Here is a 12,735-nt window from a genome sequence, read left to right as displayed (position 1 = left end):
TCACAACTGGGGTAGTGTTGCACTGCTATTTATGAGATAGAATTATGAGATTTTGCTATAGCCAGTAGGATGAGTCTCCTTAATCCATCTCATTGGATCATAAGATTTAGGTGGGGAAATATACACATTCTGTTGTTGGCGTGCACAGAGTATGATGCACTGCATTCTGCAGAAGCCCTTGAAGCTCTTTTCTGCAGTTTCTGTCATATTTCAGGCCTGCTTATAGAACAAAGTGACTGGGCGTGCATAAAAAGTTAGTGAGGGTGGTCTCTGCTTATGCAGCTACACAAAAACCTGGAAACCATTCTAATGGCTGTCAAACCACGACTCTATTGATGTAAACTGAGATGTCAAAACTTGTCACTAGGGGTGCGGGGAGGTTGTCAAATGTCATTTACGTTTTTTCCCCTTATAGACTCCAACACTGAAGGTACTTATATCTCACCTGACCGAGGTGGACACGAGAATGCACATGTGCAGTAGAGCTGGACTGGACTTTAAATGATCCTCAGTTCAAACAGTCTAAGCAAAGTAGACGAATTAGTAGATGAATGAGCGTCCCTGCCTGCTGCACTTTCCACAAAACCAAACTTATTATCCGGTAGCGAGAGCACGTCTGCTACGTGTGCTCTGTGTGAGAAAGTCGTGAGACACCCTCAACCTTTTATGTAGTGCCGCTATGATGTTAACATCTGAGGCACTCGATGTGTAACACTGATTAGCAGGATGTCAGCATGACAATGTGACCAAGATATCAAATGTGGTAAATGGTATTTTTACTGAACGTCAGCATGTTAGTGTAAGTGTCACATTGTTGAACTCGGCACACATTTTGTGTGTATTTAGAATTGTTAGCACTGATATTTGTTTATAATGAGAAGTCTTCTGGGTTTTCTGTTTTTTTTCCAGGGGTCTGGTGCCGCTTCATAACGCCTGCTCTTATGGACACTATGAAGTTACTGAGCTGCTGCTAAAGGTACAAACACACATACATCCTGTTTCTGAATATACTGGGTCAGTGGACCTTAATTCATAATAAGAAGCTATAAATGACGTCCTAAGACCTGCTTTGTTAGTTCATTAAAAACATGACACATTCATTGTAAACATGCACCAGAACCGATGGCATCGTACCCTTTTGAGCAATCCAAAATCAATAATGATAAAATTGCTGTCAGTAATCCCCTCTGTGCTTTTTTTTTTTCTTCCGCTATTTTTTCCTTCGCCAGCACGGGGCCTGTGTGAATGCCATGGATCTGTGGCAGTTCACCCCTCTACATGAAGCGGCGTCTAAAAACCGAGTGGAGGTCTGCTCTCTGCTGCTGAGCCACGGGGCTGACCCGACCCTGCTCAACTGCCACAGCAAAAGCTCTGTGGACATGGCACCCACTCCCGAGCTGAAGGAGAGACTTACATGTGAGTGTGGCTCTTAATTTACATAAAGTGCAGCTGCAGAGTACAGCACAGCGAAATGAGTCATCGTGCTGAATTAATGAACGGTTTGTTTTAGAAAGGGCATATTTACACGGGCTATGTTTGGAACAGTTGATTTGAAATTATTTTGAACATGGGAGTCTCAATCTTTTTTTTTCTTTTTTTTTTTTGACAGGGGATTGGTTGCCTTGGAAGCAAATAACAAAGGGATTATTAGTACAACAGAGAGACTGATATGATTATTTTGATAGCCAGCAGTTTGATGTAGAATCATTTCTTGAAAGAGCCTCATATTCACCTGTTTCTTCATGTGGACTTGACTAGTGGAAAAGCCACAGATTAAAAATACATGAAAGTCAGCCAGGGATGGGAATTGGACTCGATTCCCATCCCTAAAGTCAGCCACGGTTCAAATTGTTACAGATTTCCTCGGCTATATAAAACATTTTATTGTATTTATTCGTGTTTTCACGGTGCATTAATCCAATCCCTGCCTTTAAAATTGATTTTTCATTATAAAAAATGCCTTGAACCTGGACTACACAATTTGTGTTTTAACATGAACTCTTTACTTTAAATTTCCACAAACAAGCTTCCTGATTTTAAATTAGTTTATTTTATTTTGGTTTATTCACTATATTATAATATGTAAATAAACTGCTTATATACTCGTGTCCTTTATGAAATTATCTGTTTTCTTTGAAATATTAGTTCAGTTCACATTACACTGCAACTAATATTTGAATAGAGATCCGTGATGTATTAATTAAATAGAGACTACACCATAATTAAGTTCATTTTCATCGTACTTTCAGGATGCAGCCACCGCAGAGTAAAAACGGGTTGGATAATCCTTTGTTTTTGCCAGAAAGCCCTCTGCAACTCGAGTTAATTAGTGGGTCAGCTCTCTTTTTCTTTCGCTGCACTTGTTGCCTCATCTCCGTGATGAAGCAGATCAAAACAAAAATCAAATGCCACGCGAATCATAAGCCATCAGAAATGTTTTCACAACTGCAGGATGACGGTTCGTTTTTGATGATTCTGTGTTGTCGAAAACGCATCTCAGTCGGGCGTTTGCTGCAGACTCATCACAGGAATATAAAAATATAAAAACAAAGACTTCCTGGACAGATCTGATGCTGCCAGCTACAGATATATTTTTTAAGCCAGTTGGTTAGTAGCTTACAAAGTACAGTTGTTATGAAGGGGAAAACTTACTATAGAAACATTAATGTGCTCAAGTTGGGCAAATTTTGGGCAAATCTACTTAGATTGACTTGCTTTTGAAGCTACTTTAAAGTGAACCAATCCAGGAACTGCAGTTTATGGCACTTAAGTGTTCAACTTACTATCTGCTAAGCTTCCCATAAGTTACTGAGCTTCCCAGTTATGCTTGTGGTGTCCGTGCCTTTTGGAGCTTTTGTTTTAATTTAAGCTGACAAATAATGTGTGTTCCGCTTTATTTAATTATTGGTATTTGTATGCCTGCATCTTGCCTCAGGGTCCAAAAAACAGCAAAAAAGGAAAATAAAACAGGACGGCAACAGATGCACCGCTAAAAATGGCTTCAAAATGGGACAAACCAGTGGCTCTGTCCATCTTTTCTAAACAGTTTATGGATATGGTTACATTTACAAAGAGCAGACGTGCAGTTCATCTCGTATTTTTCTTTTTTCTCTGAATAAATTATTTAACCAGCACAGACTGCGAAAAGAGAATTCTTTATTTACTTTTTACATTTATTTTAACATTTCATACACACTAATTAAGCCTTGTGGAAAGGCTGTCAAGTTCTTCATTTTAAGGGGTGGCAAACTTTATCATTCCAGAGTATCTGTGTATTTCTGACCAGCAGCTATGAAAAATTAGTTTGGGTTTTGCAGAACAAAAATGTCATAACTCGCTACTGTTTCCCTTTCATCGGCTGTACTTCTACGTCTTTAATTTTTTTCTTTCTTAACCACGTGACCTTGAAGATGGCGCCATTTATCTCAACGTCTGATTAGAAATGCATGAATGCTGTTGGCTCGGTCCGTAGATAGGACGGGCTCCTTTTATTCAGCCTGAAATGCTTCTGAAGCAAAATAGTTTGTTGTTTGTAATTTCCAGACCCCGGGGGGATAATCACTTCTTTCCGCTCCAACTCCACCACAGAGACTGTTGCATCATATGTCATTAGCTCTCTGGTTGGGGGAAAAAATGAAATTATCTTTCTGAAGTATTGTTATGCTGCAGGGTCATTGCAAGTAGAATAATATATTGTAACAGTGGCTGAGAGCGTCATAATTCAGGTTTTGGGTGGTAAGCTACATCATTTGCAGCCTTTTGTTTTGTAGGAAACCTCACAATGACAACTGAAGCTGTTTTCTTTATAAAAATGTTGACATTTTCTGTGCGCGTATGTGTTCAGATGAGTTTAAGGGCCACTCGCTGCTTCAAGCTGCTCGAGAAGCCGACATGGCCAAGGCTAAGAAGACCCTGGCATTGGAGATCATCAACTTTAAACACCCACACACACATGAAACTGCCCTGGTAAGATTTGGATGCGTTTTAAAACACGGGCTCTTATATTGGTGCAGACGTGTTGAGATGACGTGTGCTTCATGTGCGTTTGTTAGCATTGTGCAGTAGCGTCGCCTCACCCCAAAAGGAAGCAGGTGACCGAGCTGCTGCTGAGGAAAGGTGCCAACGTCAACGAGAAGAATAAAGAGTGAGTATTGTTTTCCGCTGCATGCACGGCTCATAAACACAAAGTGAGAGCATTATATGTTTGTCAAGGTGACTCCAGCAGTGGATTTATGTTAGAGGTGAACAACACCAATCACTTTGCTGACGTGAATTGCCATTGCAAGGCGAAGTGGTTGCATCACTGCTCAGAGACACTTCAGCAGGTGAACGCACCGTTGTTCACACGACCTGACAATCAGCGCCGACAGAAATCGTCTGCTCTTCAGACACTCAGTCTGCTGCCAGCCTCGGGCTTCAGCTCAGTACAAAACTGTCCTGAATAATTCCAGTATTTAAAGCTTAAGATATGACCTATAATGCTTATTTCCAGCTCCATATTTTCATTTTTGGACTTTTCTAAGATGGCTTAGATGGCTTTCCTGATTCATAGACCTCAATAATTCTTTTGATTATGATACTTTTTCTGTTCAAAATAGACTGGCTCCTGATTAAGTGTGGTTGACTGAACATGTTTAGTAGCAGTGACCACTTGTAACAGTATATTTGCATGACAGGAATAAGGAAGAGTACAGGAATCCACTTTAATAGCTTTCTAAGTGAGGTATCAGAATAAAGTACTGCTAAGCTGAAGTGATGTGCTTAGTGACAAATGAGAACTGATTTGGTCAGTGGGCATGGTGATTCAGTGCTTTCTCTTGGAAATTTCTTAGAAATGGGCCTCTTCACACGTTGGGCTCTCCAGCCCTGCTGCTCTTACAGCAGTGGGACTGAAGCTACAATGATAGCGGACCATGCAACAAATGATGTCATACGAATGTGTCATATATATATAAATAAATACATATAGATACCTTATACTGAAATCAGAATAAACGCATTGCTGAATAGATGATTCTGTAAATTTCTTTTTTGTTTTTTAACCCAGAAGAAATGTAGTACTATAGTACATGGAGTGCAAAAACAGGGCTGACTTCATCTCAGGGTTGATGACTCGTGATAATATCCAACCTCATTCTGAGAACGTTTGGGCATTGCATTTTGTTTTACAAACAATCTGAACGATCTAAAGTTGAGCAGTTATATTTATTCCCTAATGCTCTCCCCTCCCCTCTGTAGTTTCATGACTCCTCTTCACGTGGCAGCTGAGCGGGCGCATAACGACATTATGGAGGTGCTACAGAAACATGGGGCAAAGGTATGTCTTACTCTTCTTCCTCCATGTATAGAGAGTGTATCAAAAAGAATCATCCAATTTCAAAGTGCTTTAATTTAGTGGTTGTTCACCGGTAATGTTAAATGGAGAGGATTGGTGAGTTTGTTTTTCACACTAATCATCATTAAAAAAATTCTAAAAAGAAGCACTTTACTGTGTTACTGCCCAAAGTTTTGGGTAAATGTTTCTGCAAACTGAACAATCTGGTGTGAGACCCTCAAAACAATGGTGTTTTTCTAAAGATGGCATTTTTATTCAGCTATTCAGCAGGCATACATTGTGAATTCAGTTTGGAGAAAGAACCAGATTTTTAGCAGCACTTGTGGTTGCGTCACTGTGAGAATGCTCTACAATCAAGGCGCTCAATGGTATATTTATGTGCATCAGTGTGATGATGTACCTTGATTTGCTGGATTTGCTCAAAAACATTTTTATCCATGAATAGTTTCTCATTTTCATACAACTGACTCTATTGCAATGCACAGAATAATATTGCACCCTTTATTATTTCACCCTGAATCCTACAAATAAGATCCAAGGTTGTTGTGGCATGTTTTGTTATTCAGTTGTGCTGAGGCTTGTCACATAATTGTGTCAACATTATCATATTTATTTACATATTTCAATAATTAAACCCAAAAAAGTCTTGTTTTTGTACATTTTTCTGGACCTTTTGTGAGATGAGGTTAACATGCAGTTGTTTATGAGTGTCTCATTTGGAAACGAGCTGACCTTATTTGGAACATTATTATCTGAACATGACATAAATATGAGTAAACCTAAGCACTTGATCAGTAATAAGAGAGTGATAAAATTACAGATTCAGATTTTTTTTTTTAATGACTATAACTGAAGAGGTCCTTTCTGAATCATTATTCTGAGGTCTTTGTTCTTGCAGGTGAATGCCCTGGACACACTGGGTCAGACGGCATTGCATCGTGCGGCGTTGGCAGGCCACCTTCAGACCTGTAGGCTGTTGCTAGGATACGGGGCAGACGCCTCGCTGGTGTCGCTGCAGGGCTTCACCGCTGCTCAAATGGGAAACGAAGCTGTTCAGCAAATACTCAACGGTAGGCCACCCATTTGTTTCTGTGGGGGCTGCTGAGTGAGTGGGTGGATGTGCATGCAGAAGCGTAGGTGATGTGTTTTGGTTGCTATGCACCAGTTGCAAATAGTGGGATTAACTGGAATTGTTTTTGTGAAGGCCAATATTGATATTTTCAGACTGGAGGTGCAGATTTTAACGCAGAGTGAGACAACTCACCTGCTCAGATCTGGAAGAAACTTGGCATCACAGTATATAACTCCTGTGTTTCCAGGTTAAAGGAAATCAGTTTTTAATTGGTGACTAACCCTTGAACGGGGATTAACCCTTGAAGCTCTTTTCTGAGCTGAGTGGCTTCTGTCATATTCCAGACTTGCTTATAGAACAAAATGACTGCATCAGGATTTAGTGAGGATGAGCTCTGCTTGTGCAGCTACATTTGGAAAAACTGAAAAATATGCCAATGTTCGTCAAAGCACATCTTTATTGATGTATTCTGAACTGTCAAAGCTCATCTTTATGGATACAGAAGAAGTTGTCAGATGTCGTCTTCATCGAGGAAAGAATTAAAGCCCACAAATAAAACCAGACCAAACTACTTATTGGGCTGTACAGCTCCACATTCTTTATATTAAGCTGGACACCAAATCAAAACTATTATTAAATAATAGTTTTGAGTTCCCTTAAAGCAGGAATTTTTCACAGGCACTAAGAACCTTCGTAAAGACCCGGTTTGGGGTGAATTAGCCTACCTGAAAGTGGGGCTTGCACTGCTGTACGTCTCTGATTGATCATCAAATCTTTAGAAAATTTTCTGCTCTATATATTTTCCGTAATATATATTACGGTCCAAAGTCTGGACATATATTATGATTGCTCTGAAATGTGTATCAAAAAGGCCTGTCCACATACCTTCAGGCCTTTTTTCACATATTGGAATATGAGGCGATATTTTAACATAAGTATCTCTAAGTCCATTTACCATAAAAGCCTGAAATTTTCACTGGACTTTCCCATCATAAAGTTGAATCAATATCTGTAATTTCAGGCTGATACATTAAAAAAAAAAAAGTCTGCATATTGGCTAGCTAAAATATTTAATATATTTTCCAGTTTTTTAGTTTTTAGGTTTTTTTAATAAATGTCTGGAAATTTATTTGATATATGAAGTTAAAGTTTCACAGCAATCATTTTATATGTCCACATTTTGGACCACAAGTGAAAGGAGAATGCCTGCAGTGATTTAAGATGGAATAATAACCCATCGGTCAGTCTCACAGTTATCTCTGCAGCAGCTAAAAAGCAAAAATTGTCAATTCTAATCTGTAATCGTAACATTCAAACTTGGCTTCACATGCCTGTTTCATCTATACGTCAAGCTTACACATTTTAAATGAAACAAAAGCAAGGACAAAGCAAAAAAAGCAGAAATTCAAAGAATGTAAAGCTTCTGATTTGACAGATTCATTTGTCTCACAGAGAGTAGTGCAAATGGGGACAAAAAATGGTCTAAAGGAACATTTTAGACTAAATGTGGCTTTATTACAGCTTCTCTATAAACTGACAATAACTGCACAACCAATGAAGATTCACAGCACACGGTTATCTCATAGTAAATATTGTGTGTTTGGTTGCTTCTGGGGCAACTCTGGAAATCTAGATTTATGTTGTGTCTCATCCTCTAGCCCTGTGCATAACTACTGATTTGTTTTTTAAATGACAGCAAGTGAATTGAATACGACATCTGTAGCTGCATTAATTGTAGCAGCTGTGTCACCACAGTCGGTTTATCTGCAGCAACCAGTAGACACACATGCTCATAAATTGCCTAATATATTATTTTTGTTTCCTGTTGGTTTGCACTGCATTGTAATTATCAAAGAACAAGTATGACTCATTCTTTTCAGTTTTTGCTATGGTGCAAAACAACAAAAAGGTTTACAAATGTCACCTGGAAGCTTTTTGAAACAGCCGTCTTAAAGTGTACGATGTCTTCCATTAAACATGGCCGCAAATTGATGTGCGTATGTAAGATGAAGTGAATATATTGTCACCTTTTTCCTGTGTTTACAGAGGATAACGCCAGCTTTATGTTGTTGTGTTACAGTCAGCCTTTCATTAATGTTCTTCCAAAGCATGTGCAGGCTGCTTCTGTCGTCTTCATGATTCTTCTGTGTTTGCTGCTCTGTAGAGAACGTCCCAGTGAGAAACTCGGATGTAGACTACAGACTTCTCGAAGCTGCTAAAGCCGGTGACCTGGACACTGTCAAGGTAGATTGGCTGCACTTTGAAAATGACATTTTCACATTGTTGCCTGTGGAGTGTTATGCTGCAATCACAGGAAAATGGTGGAGACTGTAGCATGACCAAAGTTATTGTGACTGTTTGCAATCGTGTTTAAGACGGTTGCTTCGAAGATGAGGACCAGGATTATGACCGTTTGCAGTCGGTTGCCATCTTCCAAACAACTTCAGTGCATCAGAACTGTGAAAAAATGGCAGTGGAGTCAGTCTGCCATCAGTTTGGGATTAAATGGGGTCAAGTTGGCACTCTGTAATAATATGGTGATTAACTGATAAATAACAGATCTGTTGCCATCTACCTATTCATACATTCACAGTCTGAGTGCACCCAGAAACTCTCCACAAATACTGACATAGTTGCTGCAGGCTGGCAATTTGACTGTCAAATGACATAGGTGTGCTGCAGCTTTGCTTTTATATAGCAATATAGTCAGAATAAAACCAGCTCAACCTGTTGAGTCGATTTTCCTTTTTAAAAGAGATTCAGAGAGGTTGCATTGATCGCCTCACGATGATTTCAATTGATTGCAATGTGTTGACATTCTGTCTGCATTTATAAATTAGATGAAAAATATTTGAAGCCAGACCCCAGTTGTTTGGAGACAGGTTGCATCCCACCAGGCAACCTGTGAAATTACCTTGCGATCAAAAGTGGTTGCCCAGGGGTTAAAACTATTGAACGCTCACAGTCTGGGCGACCAGAGGTCACTGTAAATATGGCAAATGCGAGGATCAATCAACCTACTTGTCTACCTATCTTCATACTGTGCCTGCCTACCTTTTTTACTTTAGTTTGACTGAGTGATTACGTTTACTTTAGCCATTGTGATCATTTGGGTGAAGGTAATCATGATAAGCTGCATGCCAGTAACGCTGGATACTGTATATTACATCTGTGTTTGATAAAGTAATAAATCCTTAAAATATTTCTGTCCAGATAAATTCCAAACACAATGGTCTAACAGTTGAAAACAGCTCATTTTTTAAGGGTTAAATGAGGAAAAGCCAGTGACCCGTTCTTCTCCTAACAATCAATACTGCCTTAATAAGAAAAATGGAAATAGCTGATATGGAAGGACATTGATTTAGCAGCTTCAGTGTGTTTAATGACACTGATCATGGGGGGGATTATTTGCTCTGAGGGAGCAGAAATATTTTTAATTGCTCCATTATGGTTTGGCGCTAATGAGGAGTCTGAGAAAAGTCATGTGAAACTGGACTAGCTGTTTTTGGCCAAAAGCAGTAGGTTCTGCGGCCACAGTGTGGTCGCTAATGAAAACTGAAAACAAGTTAGATCTGTTGTCCTTAAGTTTGTATATTTCATTAAAATGGAGCAAGAATGGAGGCCTTTATCAGTAAACTATAAGGAGAGATGCAGAACAGAAACTGTTGATCTAATGTTGAATCTCTGTGGGAGAATTTGATGTCCACAAACACAGGTTTTAATTAAAAACGTCCTGACCTTTGTGACTGTTCTTGTTGGTCTCACTGAGTTAAAGTCTTAGTGATTTCTGTTAAATGTCAGTCGGATGTTTTCTTTTTTGTATTTGCATTATTCCACTTATTGATCTTTGGTTATAAATAAAGAAGAAAAGACAAAAACTTTATCCCTGATAAAGGCCATATTTTACATCTCATAAGATTTCCACAGAGACCCTCTGCTGCGATTGGTACCCGGCCCACTCACGTTTAAAATGTCAGGACCTGGTAACATTCACCCAACCATCTGATAGAAGGTTGGTTTTTTTTTTTTTTTTTTCCTGACAGAAATATTTTGATTTAAAGTGAAATGTGGTGTGTCTTCCCCCGCACAGACAGACAGTAATGGGGTTATGTCAATGAAGAGGGTCCGGGAGTGCCTGAAATGTGATGCTTTGACAGGCTGGCAGAAGATTGTAGTGGAAAAGGAGATGAGCTCGGGCCGGGCTTTCTCTCAGCCTCTTGTTTCCTGACACACAGACAAATCAGGATTAATAGTCTCGCCAAGTAGCTGATTGGCATTTTTAAAAAATCGTGGGCCGATTCCTGTCATCTGATCAAATGTTGGGGAGGTTCACACTGAAGTGTGAGATTCTGCTAGATGATGAAACTGGACGGAGGCAAATTCTGTCATTCAGGAACATTTTGTACTTCAGTCAGAGCTCTAACCATTGTGACAGTTTATGTAGCTATTTTTTGCTCTATAATATACGTTTCCCAGCCACTTCATTAGATACAAAAAAAGCTGGAGCTCTTCATCTGTGCCACTGACAACTTTGTTCCAAGGGTAATTGAAAATCTTGGACCCATTTCATCTTCAGTTCTCCCAGCTGTGAGAAATCTGGGAGTTACTTTTGATCAGGCATTCGGTTTTGATAAGCATGCTGTTCCAGAATTTTGCTGCAAGGCTTCTCGCCGGCTCCTCTAAAAGCTCTCATGTGGCACTGATTCTGTCCTCTTTACACTGGCTTCCCTTATCAACGGTGATCACTTGCAGAGAACTTCACAATCAGATGCCTCCAGGTATTAGTGAACTGCAACATCCATACGTAACTAGTAGGTCACTGATGTCAGTTAATCAGTGCTTTTTGGTGATACAAAAGGGAGGACAAAAGGAGACCATGGTTTTGAGTTTTGTGACTCCCATCTTGTGGAACTCACTTCCCAAGGACTTGAGGTCTGTGGACTCTATTGATACCTTTAAAAATAGCACCCACCTGTGAAAGTTTGCTTTTCTTTAGTTCTTTTTATATCATTTTAATTGTTATATCTAATTTTATATTTCAGAGAACTTTGTAACTTTTCTTCAAGTGCCATATGAATAACCTTTATTTACTTGTAACTTTTTAACCACTCATTAACTCAAATCTAATCAGCCAATCACATGGCATACACTTAGGCTACGCCCACACTAGCCCGGATAGATTTGAAAACGAATAGTTATGTCTATAACTTCTGTTCCCTGAAGGAGAGGAACGAGGTACAACACATAAGTATGGGATATCACGCCCTCGCGTGTCCTGGCTGAAGAAACCTTTATTCATGCCTTTAAGGCAGATGACATGTGATGACACGCGCACGGCCCCGCCTGCACATATAGCCACTGTCATCACAGTCATCCCTCAGTTCGATAGCCGCTCTTCACCGAGCCAAACTGCTCAGTGGGGCCACCTTGTGTTGTACCTCGTTCCTCTCCTTCAGGGAACAGAAGTTATAGACATAACTATTCGTTCCCTTTCAGTCGATTCACTCGGTACAACACATAAGTATGGGACATATATACACGCCCCGCAGAGCAGCCACCAAACTGGAATCGGGCCACCACTTCCTTAGTGAGTGGTAGACCCAGCAGAAAGGACAGTATGAGCCACCGAAGGGGCTGTAACGTCCAACCGATAAAACTGCACAAAAAGTGTGCGGTGATGCCCAACTAGCTGCCGCACAAATATCAGCTACAGGCACCCCTTTTAAAAGAGCCCATGAGGTTGCCATCCCCTGGTGGAATGAGCTCTCACCCGTGGGGCAAAGCAAGACCTCTGGTGCCGTATGCCAGTGAGATAGCTTCTATAATCCAGTGGGACAGCCTCTGTTTGGACAGAGATCTACCTCTATTTGGATTGGCGAAGCAGACAAACAGCTGGTCACATAAACGCACATTCTGAGTGCGCTCAATGTAGGTGCGTAGCACACGCACTGGACAAAGAGAATGCATCCTCCTCTGCTCCTCAGATGCAAAAGGGGGGAGCAAAAAGCTCAGCAACTCAAACTCCATTGAGCTATAAGATGCAGGCATGATCTTGGGAAAATAGGCAGCATTTGGACGCTAATACGACCTTGTGGCCATCAGGAGAAAACTGTGTGCAGGCGGGATGCACAGACAGCGCATGAAGGTCACTCACTCGCTTTGCGAAGCCAAAGCGAGAAGTAATCTGAGTCTTATATGAAAGAAATTTCATATCCACAGACTCAATGGGTTCAAACGGGGCTACAAAGGGCCTCCAGCACCAAAGACAAGTCCCAAGCAGGGACACTGGACTTAAGCACAGGTCTCAGCCGCGAACCCCTTTCAGAAA

The 12,735-nt window shown here is 40.3% G+C and overlaps 1 protein-coding gene across 2 annotated transcripts in view; it reads left to right on the top strand.

The window, feature by feature from the left end:
• The window catches only part of tnksa (tankyrase, TRF1-interacting ankyrin-related ADP-ribose polymerase a), a 109,138-nt gene that overhangs the window by 64,143 nt on the left and 32,260 nt on the right, over positions 1-12,735 (top strand). For both annotated transcript variants that reach the window (XR_005613788.1, XM_039614868.1), the window contains exons 8-14: positions 910-976; positions 1,230-1,416; positions 3,845-3,966; positions 4,053-4,144; positions 5,239-5,317; positions 6,234-6,405; positions 8,572-8,651. Coding sequence is in view for 1 of the 2 variants with exons in the window: in XM_039614868.1 (XP_039470802.1) it covers positions 910-976; positions 1,230-1,416; positions 3,845-3,966; positions 4,053-4,144; positions 5,239-5,317; positions 6,234-6,405; positions 8,572-8,651 (799 nt within the window). In the remaining variant the exon portion in view is untranslated. The remainder of the gene's footprint in view (positions 1-909; positions 977-1,229; positions 1,417-3,844; positions 3,967-4,052; positions 4,145-5,238; positions 5,318-6,233; positions 6,406-8,571; positions 8,652-12,735) is intronic.

The sequence above is a fragment of the Oreochromis aureus genome, linkage group 7, assembly GCF_013358895.1.
Source record: "Oreochromis aureus strain Israel breed Guangdong linkage group 7, ZZ_aureus, whole genome shotgun sequence".
Classification (NCBI taxonomy): domain Eukaryota; kingdom Metazoa; phylum Chordata; class Actinopteri; order Cichliformes; family Cichlidae; genus Oreochromis; species Oreochromis aureus.
Note: the sequence above shows the minus strand (reverse complement) of the source record. Positions and strands in the feature narration are given on the sequence as shown.